Source organism: Notolepis coatsorum (genome assembly GCF_963971535.1).
Source record: "Notolepis coatsorum genome assembly, chromosome: 18".
Classification (NCBI taxonomy): domain Eukaryota; kingdom Metazoa; phylum Chordata; class Actinopteri; order Aulopiformes; family Paralepididae; genus Notolepis; species Notolepis coatsorum.
The window spans coordinates 26,888,280-26,903,927 of record NC_140182.1 but is presented as its reverse complement, the minus strand read 5'-3'; the positions used below and the strand labels follow the sequence as shown (position 1 = coordinate 26,903,927).

General features: G+C 41.1%; 1 protein-coding gene across 2 annotated transcripts in view; it reads right to left on the bottom strand.

The window, feature by feature from the left end:
* dnajc24 (DnaJ (Hsp40) homolog, subfamily C, member 24) overlaps positions 1-15,648 on the bottom strand; it is a 64,122-nt gene that overhangs the window by 3,411 nt on the left and 45,063 nt on the right. For both annotated transcript variants that reach the window (XM_084335069.1, XM_084335070.1), the window contains exon 4: positions 1,262-1,330. In XM_084335069.1, coding sequence (XP_084191195.1) covers positions 1,262-1,330 — 69 coding nt within the window. The remainder of the gene's footprint in view (positions 1-1,261; positions 1,331-15,648) is intronic.

Below are 15,648 nucleotides of genomic sequence, written 5' to 3'. Positions count from 1 at the left end.
AGTGCCCACGATGACAAATATCGTTTTAATGGTTTTTTAACGATCTGAAATCATATTTCATCACCCGAGTCTCCCGTTGGTACACCAGCTCCTACAGGAGCTCAGAATGGAAAAAAGCGCCCCATATCGTCTATCCCTGTGTAACTGCAGGTCAGTCGCTTAGACTGACCTGGGATCTGTAGATATGTAGAGGCGGAGCCAGCTGGTTCCTTGTGCTGGCAAGAAGTCTGATCAACATGGAAGTCATCGCGGGACGGGAATCAGCCTGGAATATATATTTACAGCAGCCAATACTCAATCAATAAGCGTGATCGATATTTGGAATGGCAATCAGGAATTGGAATGATCTTTTTGGAGAACATCTGATCTGAGGTAAGGAATCTATTTTACCAGTCTTGAGATAATCACAGTTGTATTCGCTGAGATCTCAGCGTTTGCCCTATCTGTGATGTGTCTGTGTGTGCGCGATCGCTGATGAGGAAATAAGAGAATCGATTTTTTAGCTTGCGTCTATAGCGTGCATACGTACACATATACTATCGATAATCTAGCGTTTATTTGAAAACTATTCACAGTTTGTGTATTCTAGAATATTCCAGTAAATGTCTTTTATCATCTTTATATTTTCCTTGAAAACGAGGGCTTGCTATAAAAAAAAAAATGCTATAAAACGAAAATGAACCGATAAAAAAACAATCCGCTTCGACAATGTTGACTGCAAACGAGTCATTGATAAAGCGACCGGCAGATTAGACACATAGCCATAATTTAAAACATAGATTAGGCGTTTTTAACGCTAACATTGAAGTGGATGGTGGCATTCAACGGGTAAATCAAGGTTAAGCAAGGGCTCTGAAAGTGTTAAGGTCCCCTGAGTTTGCTCTGAACAGGGTACATCTGCATTTTGTTATTATGATGCCCCTCTAGCTCATGGAATGAACTAAGACAGTCATTGGAGCTGGGATTCTCCCCTATGTTGCAAAGTTTGGAGCCTTCAAGTTGTAGCTACGTGTTTTAATTGATTTGTTATCCTTGCTTTTTGCCTCATCTTGTTGTCACTTTGTTGTGATTTTATATGCTCTTTTATTTTTTCATTTCTGTATGTACACTCGACGTGACTGTAAATGAGGGAAACCTCAGTTGCCTTTCGAGTTAAAATAAAGGTTTGAAATGAAATGAAATGAGAGCGAGAGCGAGAGCGAGAGCGAGAGAGAGAGAGAGAGAGAGAGAGAGAGAGCATCACTGTGACAGTGTCTCTTACCGTGATCCAAGGTCATGTCCTCCAGATCGACTCTCGCCTCAACAGGCCAGTCCTGCTTCAGCTGTCTGGCTGCAAGAACAAGACACACCGTCACCACAACCTCCTGCTACTGTACTGACATCAATACATGACAACCTCCTGCTACTGTACTGACATCAATACATGACAACATCCTGCTCCTCCAGACCAGGGGTTCCCAAAGTCGGGGTCGCGACCCACAGGAGGTTCGCGAGCCGCCGCGGGGGGGGGGGGGGGGGGGGGGGGGGGGTCGCCAGATGATAAAAAAATTATAATAATAAATTTTTTTTTGCAGTCAGGCCACTTAACTTAGAAGCAGGCCAGGACGCGTGTATACTTTCCGCAACAGAGTTCGGGTTCCTCTGATTGGCCGCGACCCCCACGTGACCCGCCCCCCTTATCGCTACCGCTGCCGCTCGCCGCTGTGTTACAGCGGCGCGAAACGCGCCACTCTGCTGTCAAGAAACGCGCTGTTGGTAACTCATCTTAATGTGCTGCTTATGCAGTTATCAGCTGTTCAAGAAACGCAGTCATCTTAATATGCTGCTTATGCACCACATCAAAACATGTAAAATATTTAAACAACCATTAAGCAGTGTTGGGCGCGTTACTCAGGAAGTATAGGAGTTGTGGAAAGCAGGATGAGAGAGCGTCGCGTTACTCAGGAAGTATAGGAGTTGTGGAAAGCAGGATGAGAGAGCGTCGCGTTACTCAGGAAGTATAGGAGTTGTGGAAAGCAGGATGAGAGAGCGTCGCGTTACTCAGGAAGTATAGGAGTTGTGGAAAGCAGGATGAGAGAGCGTCGCGTTACTCAGGAAGTATAGGAGTTGTGGAAAGCAGGATGAGAGAGCGTCAGTGATGTACCTGAACGCGTTCAATGAACGATCGTTCATGAACGCGTTCGTATTTTGGGCGAACGTGAACTGAACGTACTGATTATCCGCTAAATGAACGTAATTGAGAACGTGTTCATTCTCAGCGCTGTGTAACGGAGTTCAAAAGTGCGTTCATTCTCAGCACTCTGTTATAACGGCGTTCAAAGATGTGCCAGATTTCATATGTATTTCAGCCGAAAACCCAGTTAAAACACACCGTAAACAGGCTTTAAAATTATGTGGAAAACCAACCGATCTGGCAACGCGCCTGTACACCCCCTGCTACGTCATCAGACTCATCACAACAACAGCTGAATCTGCGAGCAGAAGCAGAGAGCTGCGCAGCAGCAGGTCGAGAGCAGCACTCGCTCAGAGAACTCTACCTCTAGATGTCGGCGCTTGGGGATTTAAAATAGTTTAACGTTAAAGTCAGTACTGACTCAGACGGAAACAATCTAACGTTTGTCTGTAAACTTTGTCCACCCGGTTTGAAGAAGCAAGTCCCCACATCGACGCGACGACGTCGACAGCAACATTGAGAATATGCAAACGTCCTGTTTTAGTTTTCATAATAAAGACAATTCAAGCAAAGTTGTTCCTCATGTTTTTGAAAATATACTGTAGAGATGAAAGCTGCAGTGTGGACTGAATGCGCGGTGGCAAAGCGTTATGGAAATGCCAGTATTCTGATTGCTGTCTGTGTGGTTCAATATTTTTTACAAATAATAGTTTGCAGCAACGTATTGAAAAAAGAACTAACAAAATGGGCCGTTCAATATCTCCTTTATGTTCGAAATGTCAAACAGACCTGGGTACCTACAGGCTACAGTATATCACTACTTTTGGGAATCTAAGTGTTTATCCAGGTTCTGGGGCCAAGTGATTGATTGATTGATTGAACACTTTATTAACATATTGCAGAATGGGTACAGTATAGTACAGCTCAGTCATGAATTGAAAATGGGGGACCCTGATGTAAACAAGAGGGGTGACACCCTTTACAATTCAAACTATTTGATAAACTTCTACTTTCAGCCCGGAAATGCATTCTGATAAACTGGATTAAGGATAAGCCTCCATTTTTACAAATGTGGTATAGAGAGATCTTCGGTGTGCTACCCCATGAAAGACACTGTGCAATGCATAGAGGCAACAACGCTTCCTTTCAGGAGGTGTGGGCCCCACTATTAGACTATTTTCCTGCTGAAATTTCTCGGATCCTTCTAAAGGCCCAGTGCCCCATTGTATGGACAGACCTAGGATAGGAAAAAATAAATATATGTCTACATGTGAATGGGCTCGAGGCAAGTGCAATACTGTACAGTGCCTGTCTTGGTTTGCTTTTCCTTTTTGCTTGTTTTTCTTTTTGTTTTGTTTTTGCTTGCTTATGGTGTGGATGATGGCATAGAGATGAACTGGAGGACCCCCCCCCCTCCATTGTCCCAATGTGTGTTTTTGTAATGTAAGTAACTGTACGTGAAAAATCTATATAAAAAAAATATATATATATCAAAAAAGAACTAAAAAGAACTAAATTTGTTCATTTTTGAAACCATGAACTTTAGTTCAAAATTTTGAATTATGAACTATGAACTGAATTAGTTCATTTAAAAAATTGTGAACTGTGAACTGAACTAGTTCATGTAGAAAGTGAACTTTCCCAACACTGGAGAGCGTAGATTTCAGTGTGTATCATTTAATCATTTATCATTTATCATTTGAAAGTAGGGATGCTCGATATTGGCTTTTTTACCGATACCGATATTCCGATATTGTCCAACTCTTAATTTCGATACCGATACCGATACCGATATCAACCGATACCGATATATGCAGGGTTTCCCCCCAAAAAAACTGAATAATTTCAGGTAATTAATAATTTCACTGGATGCATTCAAAAGGCTTTCTAAATGTAAGCATTATCTGTGCAAAATATGATAATTAAAAAAGTAAAAATTAACATTACATATCTCTTGTTGTTGAATTAAACCAACATGCATACTTTTGACAATAAATAAAATAAGAATTGGTTCTTACTTGCTTGCCTGGGTAAATAAAGGTTAAATAAATGTAAAAAAAAAAAAAAAAAAAAAATTTACCGATACCGATATTTTCCGATATCACATTTTACTGCCGATATCGGCCGATAATATCGGTCGGCCGATAATATCGGACATCCCTATTTGAAAGGCATACATTGTTGTCATACAGAAGTACAGAATACTTTTATACAAAATGCTTCTTACTGTTACGCTCCAGAGACTGTGCTAGACAAGATAAGTATGAAATAAAATAGTATAGCATGTAAAATAGAAGTAAAAATAGAGGTCACAGTGTTCAGTATAGACATATGTACAATGTTCGATGCAGAATAGAAGTAACTGAGTTACCATACAATATACAATATACTATGCAATGTACTAATATACAATACTATATAGTGCAAAGCAGAAATGGGATGAGGTACAATTTAGGTACAATTTACAGTAAGGTGTACGAGTTGTAGTGCAAATCCTTTACCAATAAATATAAAGTGTGTTTAGGTGATCTAAAGTGTGGAGAGTGGGTGCTGCAGTGTGTTGTTTGTTTCATTCTGATTAAATTACTGGACTGTCATTATTGTTATTATTATTTCTGTTATTGTCCTGTGATTCATCGTTGATTATTACTGTTACTGTATTGTTTATCTTGTTTCATGTAAAAAAAGGGAAAATAAAAAACATTTGTTAAAAAAACTAAAACATACTCAACCTCTACTGTCTTTAACTATGAATGAACACAACACTAACTTACACAGACCGTGACGCCAACCTCTACTGTCTTTAACTATGAATGAACACAACACTAACTTACACTGACCGTGACGGCAACCTGAATGAATGAATGAATGAATGAATGAATGAATGAAAACTTTATTTAACAGATTGCAGAATGGGTACAATACAGTACGGCTCAATACACACAATTGTTAAGGGAATGCAGACCTGAGAAAGTCTTGTTTGTCTTGTTTACATCAGGGTCCGCCATTTTCAATTCATATAGACATTTATGACATACACAACATACATGACATTTATGGCATAGGGACATATACTGTAGGTATTAGTACTGATAGATTTGTGACAAACGGTATTCAAATATACAGTACTGTCTTTAACTATGAATGAACACAACACTAACTTACACTGACGCCAACCTCTACTGTCTTTAACTATGAATGAACACAACACTAACTTACACTGACGCCAACCTCTACTGTCTTTAACTAGATGACTGCACAAGTCACAAGAGCATGCGATGTGAAAAGCGACAATATTATTAAACAGCAGTGCGCAAAGCGTAAGTCTCAGGAAGCGAGCGTCAAATTGAAAGCGAAAGTCAAGTCCATGGCCGCTCGCTCTGCCGCGCGCGGCAGCGGTGGATAGGGGGGGCGGGTCACGTGGGGGTCGCGGCCAATCAGAGGAACCCGGAAACCGAACTCCGTTGCGGAAAGTATACACGCGGCCAGGACAGTGTTTCTAGTTGCAGCAGCGCAATAGTGGGGGACCCCCAGACCCCCTGCTTAAAAAGTGGCCTGACTGGGGCTATATTTTGCACTATATTTCCTCGCCTGAATGATTTCCCCAGTCCGGCCCTGGTTAAAAGCCTCCAATGCTTATTAGTGTGTGTGCGTTTGAACGTGTGCATGTTTCAACCATACATTTCCATTTATTTAAAAAAAAATAATAAAAATAAAAAAGTTATAATTTTTTATTTTTGTTTTTGTTTGCCTCCTATCATAGTGGGGGTCGCGGCTCTCTGACCCCGTTATTTTTGGGTCGCGGCCTGAAAAGTTTGGGAACCCCTGCTCCAGACCATAGCACCAGACATCCTCCCATTCCTAACTGCAACCATCAACTCCTCACTCAACTCGGGGGTGGTCCCCACCTCCCGAAAACAAGCCAGAGTCACGCCGCTCATAAAAATACCAACCCTGAACCCGACCGTCATAGGCAACTATCGTCCTGTCTCTCTTCTCTCCTTCCTTTCTAAAACACTTAAACGTGCTGTATCCAACCAACTTACTGCTTATCTCTTACAGAATGACCTCCTAGACCCAAATCAGTCTGGCTTCCGGACTGGCCACTCCACAGAAACGGCTCTCATTGCGGTCACAGAGGCACTTCACTGTCTGTCCGACATCTCCGCCTGGATGACGACCAACCACCTCAAACTGAACCTAAGCAAAACAGAATTGCTCCACCTGCCGGCCAAATCCTCACCCCTGACCGATCTTTCCATCACAGTCGAGAATGCAGCTGTGACCGCGTCCCTGACCGCCAAGAACCTTGGTGTTGTCCTCGACGACCAGTTGAACTTCTCTGCTCACATCGCAGCGACAACCAGAACATGCAGATTCCTCCTGAGCAACGTCAGAAGGATCCGCCCCTTCCTGACAAAAGAAGCCACGCAACTCCTCGTCCAATCAACAGTCATCTCCCGCCTCGACTACTGCAACGCACTGCTCGCTGGCCTCCCGGCCACTGCCACTAAGCCTCTTCAACTCATTCAGAACGCAGCGGCCCGCCTGATCTCAAACCTACCGAAGTCGGCCCATGTCACCCCACTTCTTAGGGACCTGCACTGGCTCCCCATTGCTGCACGAATCCGCTTCAAGGCCCTCGACCTAGCATACCGTGGGGCAAAGGGAACCGCTCCCGCCTACCTCCGGTCAATGGTCTCTAACTACACACCCTCAAGACCCCTACGCTCTGCATCTTCTGGCCGCCTCAGACCTACTCCTATCCAAGCTCCGGGAGGGTCATCAAAGAGAAGCCGCCTATTCTCAGTCCTTGCCCCACAATGGTGGAATGAACTACCCACCCCAGTTAGGACAGCCGAAACCCATCCAATATTTCGCCGTCGACTAAAGACGCACTTCTTCAACCATTATCTGAATTAAAAAGAAAAAAGATAAAAATATCTAATCCTAACTAACCTTACTGTCATGCACTTGTCCTAATAAACTAACCTACACTGTAGCACTCAACACTTTGATGAACATTGTTACTCAGCTGATAGAGTTGTGCCCTTCCTGATGACTTGTCGTACAGAACTTGTAAGTCGCTTTGGATAAAAGTGTCAGCTAAATGACTAAATGTAAATGTACTGTACTTACATGAATGAATTACCTTTATTTATATAGCACCCTTCACAGCACGAATGCACAGGGTGCTTTACACTACAGCTTAATATAAAAACACAGCCTGCTACTGTACTGACATCAATACATGACAACCTCCTGCTACTGTACTGACATCAATACATGACAACATCCTGCTACTGTACTGACATCAATACATGACAACGGCCTGCTACTGTACTGACAGCAATACATGACAACATCCTGCTACTGTACTTCCATCAATACATGACAACATCCTGCTACTGTACTGACATCAATACATGACAACGTCCTGCTACTGTACTTACATCAATACATGACAACCTCCTGCTACTGTACGGACATCAATACATGACAACATCCTGCTACTGTACTGACATCAATACATGACAACGTCCTGCTACTGTACTGACATCAATACATGACAACGTCTATATGTTCAATATCTCAGTTTTGTGATATAACATCAGTGTTTCCCCTACCATTGCCTTGGCGGGGCGACTCGCCCGCCAGAAAAAATTATAATAAAAAAAGAATTTATGTGTGTGTGTGTGTGTGTGTGTGTGTATGTGTGCATGTGTGTGTGTGTGTGTGTGTGTGTGTGTGTGTGTGTGTGTGTGTGTGTGTGTGTGTGTGTGTGTGTGTGTGTTCGCGCGCAACTCTGGTCTTTTGCAAGTTTGATAGTATTTACTATGTATTGAGGATGGCCAGATAATGTTGATATTTAAACTTAAAAGATTATTATACAGAGAGAAGCTTCAGCAAGTACAAAACGCTGCTGACCGACAAAAAGAGAAACCCTCACTGAGGAAAACACAAAGGCCTAACCATCATGTATCACAATGGTGATGTCAGCCAGAGATGGGGAGAAGAATGAACCTTTAAAGGACATCTCTTTGAAATAAATAACATTTTACAGTTTCTTTCTCTCTTTTAAACAAATTATTATTTTGTATTATTGAACTATTTAATTATTATTTAGTTAGTGCACTGCGCTGGCAGTTGAACTGTATTGAACTGAACTGAATTGGAAAAAAGAAACCTCATAACCTAACTGGCACTGAACATTAAACTACACTGGCACTGTTTGCAGATGTACTGTTATTAAAGTTAGTTAAAAATATAATTTTGAACCGTTTTATTTTTTGTTAAATCCAAAGGAAAAAAAATTAAATCAGAGAAATCCGAAAACGGGAAAATTAAAAACAGAGAAATCCGAAAACAGGAAAATTCATATCCGAAAACAGGAAAAGATAAAAACGGATTTCATAGGGCCCTAGTTAAGGTGAGTTAATAAATTCACTCCACAATAAATCTGCTCCGCTCTGATAAACTGACTCTTGGTCAGAGCGTCCAGTGTGCACTCTGAGCCCTCAGAATTTCCGAACAACTTGAGTGCGCTCGCTTTGACACTGGTTGTAAATAGTTATGAGTGTTGTATGTGCCTCCCTGTATTGTAAATAGTTCATATATGTGTTGTCACTACTGTATGTATAATTGTAAATAAGTTAATTTATGTGTTGTAAATAAATATTGTAGGGATGCACCGAATGGGAAATTCTTGGCCGAAACCGATACCGAAAATAGGAAACAGTTGGCCGAAAACCGAATGCCGAAAGGCCAAAAATGATTAATATAAATATATATATAATGTATTTATTTATTTTATTTTTTTAGCTACCTGATTACGGCAAAAGACATGATTATGGCTAAACTTAACTTAAATAATATTAATAATCACTATTATGGGCCCATAAAACATTTATTCAGCACTTTTGAATGCATACATTAATTCCAGACTGACTGCTGAAAGATTGTACAATTTAAACATTTTCTCTTTGCATACAACAAAATGTGCATTAAAGTCAAGTGCATTTTCTTTTCTCTGTAGGATAACTACAACAAAGTGCATTCAGAACAAAGCCATGGTGCTTTAAAACTGCATAAAGATCTGCATAAAGACACACACACGAGAGGGATAATAGCTTATAGCAGACTTAATGATGTTACTGTAGTGGCTACTGTCATAATTCATGGAATTATGGAAGGACTGTTGTATTTACTACATCTCCCGTGACTCTTAGCGGGGGATGACATAGCTTACGAGAGACGAGTGAAAGAGGACCGGAAGCGCTGTTAGCTAGCTTAACGCTAAGGTTAGTTTAAAAGGTTTTAACCGCGACGGGCATATAGTAATGGCGAGGATATAAAGCATGTTAAAGACGCATTTATTGGATGCGTTGCTCACAGAGTTTACATAGAAACAGCGTGACTCCCAAGAGGAGTTAGTTATCACAGGCTGTATAACGCAGGAAGAGCTGCCAAGCTGCTCACGTTATACGTTGCGCAAAGTCTGTAGCCGCGTTTTGATTACGTCATCATAACAACACTTTAGGTTACGAACGTTACATAACCCTGTTCTTTGACATTCAGTGATATATTTTCGGTGCTAAAACCCTTTCGGCCAAAAGCCGAAAATGCATTTTTAACCATTTTCGGCCGATAATTTTCGATGGCCGAATATTCGGTGCATCCCTAAAATATTGTTAATATTTATTTACCTAATTTATGTGCAATCGTTTCATTTCAGCTAGGTGTAGAGAAATGCACTGATACTAACAACCGCCTTACTGCGCGCATCTATGACGACACTGTTGACACCACGTATCCGTGACACGCTCGCCCCGCGAAAACACTAGTAGTTTTGGGGGCCTACCACCCCCCCTGAAAGAAATCCTAGGGGAAACACTAAACATAATGCCAAAATGTTTTTTTTATAAATGTAAATGTTTTGTCAATGACCCCTCCTGCACCAGCTGGTGTAAACAAAACGTACAGCCAATTATTTTTAATTCTCTCACTGATTTCAAAATAATCCTACTACCCCTCTGACTGATTTAAAAATAATCCCACTACCCCTCTCACTGATTTCAAAATAATCCTACTACCCCTCTCCCATCAGAGAAACTCGTCTTCCCATTGGTCCTCAGCTAAGCTAAGTGACTGGTGATGACTAGGGATGCCCCCCGGACCCCGGTTCTAAACGGGCACCGGTACTAAATTAGAAAAAAACTGAGTATTGATAAGCTCCGACATTATCGGTACTGCTATTGATACTCGAGAAATTATTATTATTATGAGGTTTTTTTCAGAGGAATTTAAACGTTGCAAACTATCTCTCCTCTCTCTGTCTGCACAAGAAGCAAGCCGCAGCGAGCCATTACACACACTCGTTGCGAGCCGCTCACACTCACACATACACATACGGGTACTTAAGGAAGGTGCTGTCTGTGGCTCCGTGTTGAAGCGTGCAGCACACAGACAGCTCTGCATGTGCTCGTCATGGCGGAGAGAGCGAAGCGCTCGAAAGTATGGGTATACTTTACGAGAGTCGATGCCGACAACGCACGTTGCCACAAGTGCAACAAAACATTTGCCAGTAAGGGTTGCAATACGAGCAATTTATCAAAACATCTGTTGGCAAAACATAACAGTGTGCAGAAATGCGCCGTTTTCGACTGCTTTGCTCGCAGTGTTCCATCTGCATCTACGTCCACTGCAGGTAAGCCAAGATACGGAGTTAGCTAGGCTAATAATGAATTATTACGAATAGGCTAATAAATAAAATATAATTGCTTAGCTAATTGTTTAGCTACAAATATATTTGAAAGATGACAACTTTTTATAGATCGTCAGGCTGAGGCTGCAGCCACCATGTCCCAGCCCACCCCTCCTCCCTCTACCACCACCGGTCCCAGCCAAGCCCAAAGTCCCTTCACCCTAGCAGCTAGGAAGGATGACAGAGGATAGGGTGAACAAGTGTCACAGGGCTGTGACCCAGTTTGTTGTCAAAGGCCTGCCCCCCTTCTCTACAGTGGAGTCCAAGGGCTTTAGGTAACAACTAATCATTCAGTGTATATCGTTTTTTTTATCTTACATTTGTTGTTTATTATAAAAAAGTCTATAATTCACACATTTAAAACATGGTTGCTGCTGTTGCTGAAGAAATAATATTTATTTATTTATAATTTATTTATAAAGTTATATAAAAGAACATTGCTGCTGCTGTTGCTGAAGAAATAATATTTATTTATAAAGTTATAAATAATAAAGCAATGTCGATTCTGTTCTTAATTAATTGTCTTTTTTTCTTGCAAAATAATCAAAAAGAACCGATAAGAGTATCAATAAGTTAGTAAAAAACAATCCAGTATGTAGGCAAGACGCTTGACAATGGAACAGTTCTGCATTAATAAAAAAAAAAATATTAATTAATTATATATCCTCTCTGTGCGTTCAGTAGAACGCTATCCAGCCGCAAGCTAGATTACCGTACTTTTCGGACTATAAGCCGCGGCTTTTCCCCCCATTTTTCGACCCTGCGGCTTATATAACGGTGCGGCTTATATATGGACCAAACCTGAAAATATAGCTTTTTTTACTGCATTGAAATGTTATTTATCTGTTCCCTTATTTGCTAAACTTAATACAACTTGTAAATGAGTTAATTCTTGTTATTTGTCCGACAGTATTGTGACAATCCCCTCTGTGCACGAACCCTTACATATGGTAATTAAACATTAAAACACCTGCGGCTTATAGTCCAGTGCGGCTTATATATGTACACATCATTCAATTTAGCTGCTGCGGCTTATAGTCCGGTGCGGCTTATAGTGCGAAAAGTACGGTAGTTTAGCACAAACAAATGGACGCAGATATGGATCACTAGCCTAGCTTAGAACTTTGGGAGAGGTGTTTTTTGTCCGACAGCTAGGCTAGCTGGTCTGTATCCCGACACTGAAAGACAGTAAAATATATTACGTGTAGCCTGAAAAAGATAAATACAATTATATTTTGAGCGTCAAAGTTCATCATTCACTCTGTTTGACCGTGATATGAGTCGTCTCCTCTGTTCTCAGGGGTCACACATTAACCCTTTCATTACCACACTACAGAAGGTTAACCTAGACCAATGGTTCTCAACCTTGTTAACCCTTTCACTACCACACTACCAAAGGGGTAACCCTTTCACTGTTACAATACAGAAGGTTAACCCTTTCACTACCACACTACAGAAGGTTAACCCTTTCACTACCACATTACAGAAGGTTAACCCTTTCACTACCACACTACAGAACCTTCTGTAGTGTGGTAGTGACTGTAGTGTGGTAGTGAAAGGGTTAACCTTCTGTATTGTCACAGTGAAAGGGTTACCCCTTTGGTAGTGTGGTAGTGAAAGGGTTAACCTTCTGTATTGTCACAGTGAAAGGGTTACCCCTTTGGTAGTGAAAGGGTTAACAAGGTTGAGAACCATTGGTCTATGGCAGGAGCGTTGATGGCCAAGGGCCAATGTATGAACCCAACCTTCGATTGAGGGCCACCACAATAAAAACTTTCACCAAGGTCAAACTTTCACTCTCACATAAAATGGCAATCCCTGAAATCGCTAGCTAAGGTATCTGCAGCGATGTCATTCCTAACTTGACAGCTTAGCTCCAGGGGGCGCAGTTTTACCTTCTTAACCCTTTCACTGCCACACTACAGAAGGTTAACCCTTTACAATCACACTATCACACTTTACATCATTGTCACGTGGCAGTGAAAGGTTAACCTTCTGTGTTGTCGCAGTGAAAGGGTTAACCGTTTGGTAGTGTGGCAGTGAAAGGGTTAAAAAGCAAAGTACTGTGTGATGTTGTGTGAGGTTGGTTTAAAACTGTATGGGAACCGGACCAAATATGACACCTTAACACATTGAGTGCCACGCCCCTTCCGGGAAGTGACCCCTTCCTTGCTGTCCATTAAACCCATGTAAACGTAGTTGTAGTTTGTAGAGCTAAACCTATATTTTATAGTATAGCTATGGGTCTAATAACGCTGTTGAGTCTCAGTGACTTGCTTCTGGTCAACGTGCAAAAAACTAGGGCTGACCCTCGATTTCTTTTTTTGGAATTCGAAGCTTCGGGGCCGAGATTCGATTTTAATTCGAAGCTTTGAATTCAATATTTTATATATTTTTATATATATATATATATATTATATTATATATATATTATATATTATATATATATATATAAATTTTTTGGGACTTGTACAGCACTTTGTCAGTGCTGTAAAGTTTAAACCTTTTTAAATCTTAGACAAACAAAACACTTTGCTTTCATGAAATATTGTAAGCCGTCATTTGAGGCTTTATAAAAGCAGCACAATGAACACAAATATGTCAGTGCCGAGTCCGACCTCATCTTAAGTAACAAACAGCATTGCTTGTTGTAGTTAACAAATAGAGGCAGAGTTGATTTTGCACAAACAAATATAAAAAATCATATATATATATTTTTTTTAATAATAATCTTTTTTTCCATATTCGAATCCCATGCCCATCGAACGAAGCTTCGAAGTATTTAAGACAGCCCTACAAAAAACAGATTATTTTTTCATCCGTACATTTCCGTTTTACACCGTTTTGAATATGAATATAGTTTGAGTGAGTCTGAGTCATTCCAGGGAAAAGACGCGAAAACTGCGTTTTTGTGTAATTCAATAAACACGTTGTCATTTTTCGCCTGATTATCGGATCTTCCTGAAATCACAGCTAGATCATAATTATTATCCTTCCTCGTGCACGCATGCAATGCCGTTTAGCCTTAGAATTATGAATGGCAATAGCGAATAAAAGAAATACCGCGAGAAAAACGTAGATCTACGTTTCCGGGGGCAGCTGGGTGGCGCAGCGGACATTGCGCTCGTCACCAACGCAAGAGACACCGGGTTCAACTCCGGCTGTCTGCATTGCCTCCGGCTTGGGCCAGCCGTCATACTAACTCAATTGGCAGAGTTAGCGGGTGGAAGTCGATGGGTGGTAATCTGGACGTTGAGGACAGCGACTCCTACAGGTCAGTTGGGGACGCCTGCACAGCAGAGACAGGAAATGGCGGGGGTAGTGTGAGCCTCCCACATGTTATACCTCGCCAATGAGAGTCCGCACTGGCAGGTGAAAAGATGTGACAGGCTGCCTCCTCGTGTATCGGAGGGGACACGTGATGCAAGGCTTCTATCCTCCCTACAACCGGCCAGTGGGGGGCATATGCGAGCAACGTCCAAGACAGGGGAGGGGAGAATTGGCACAGAGGAATTGGGATGGGAGAAAAATAGAAAAAAGAGGAGAAAAAGTGGATAAAAAAAAATATCTACGTTTCCGGCACGATCGGGCGACAGAAATGTTAACGGCACCGGATGTGTTAATAACGCCAAGAAACATTTAGTAATTTAGCTTTTTATACAAATTGTGAACGACAGGTCGGCAGGAGGGGAACATCTCTGGCAGCTGAGGGTCATTGTTCGAGTGTTATACTCAGAACTGCACATCATTTTACTCTGTCTATTCTATTTGACTAACTGTTTCATTGCACTGTTGTGAAGCACTTTGAGCTGCATTTCTTGTATGAAAGGTGCTATACAAATAAAGTGTATTATTATTATACTCTTGAGTAGTAGCATTTCTTTTATTAATTTCTTTTCTTTTAAAATATTTAATTTCCTGCGGGCCGCACTTTGAGAACCACTGGTCTCTATGGTAATATAATGCTATTAACAAAACACTTTGAGAACCACTGGTCTCTATGGTAATATAATGCTATTAACAAAACACTTTGAGAACCACTGGTCTCTATGGTAATAGACAAAACACTTTGACCATTGGTCTACCACCTTCTCCCCCTTTCTTCTCTCTCTCTCCCTCTGGTTCTCACTCTCCCTTTCTTTTTCCCTCTCTCTCTTTCCTTCTCTCCCTTATTTATTGTAATTCTCCTTGTATACTATTGCTACTGTAATTTTCCATTTTATTTTCTTGTATGCATGTACATAACCTTGTTTTTGTTGCAGCCTCCCCTATAAGAATTTGTTCTTACTTGCTTGCCTGGGTAAATAAAGGTTAAATAGAAAATTTATAAAAAATGGTAATAGAATGATATTAAAACTAGGGTCCATCCTCACCAGGTCTTGGGACTGAAGAGAAATGAGAAGGAAACCCTTTCCTCATTAATAGGCGGCTGTGAGATTAGTTGTGATGACACGTTCTAGAGCCTTCTCTCCCTTACAGAGGAAACAGTCATTATCGCTCTAACAAGTTCTTTAATGATAATTTGTTCTTACTTAGTAATAATTAGTGTTGAACTTGGTTAATAATAATTAGTTTAGGGGTAGCGAGGCTCGTTCAGCGAGCCAGGCGAGTGTCCTCTGAGACTTTGCGCCAAAACCAAACACAAAGATTTTTAATTACCATTCAGGAAGTCAATTTCCTTAAAAGAAATGAAAAAGAAAACACCATGAAG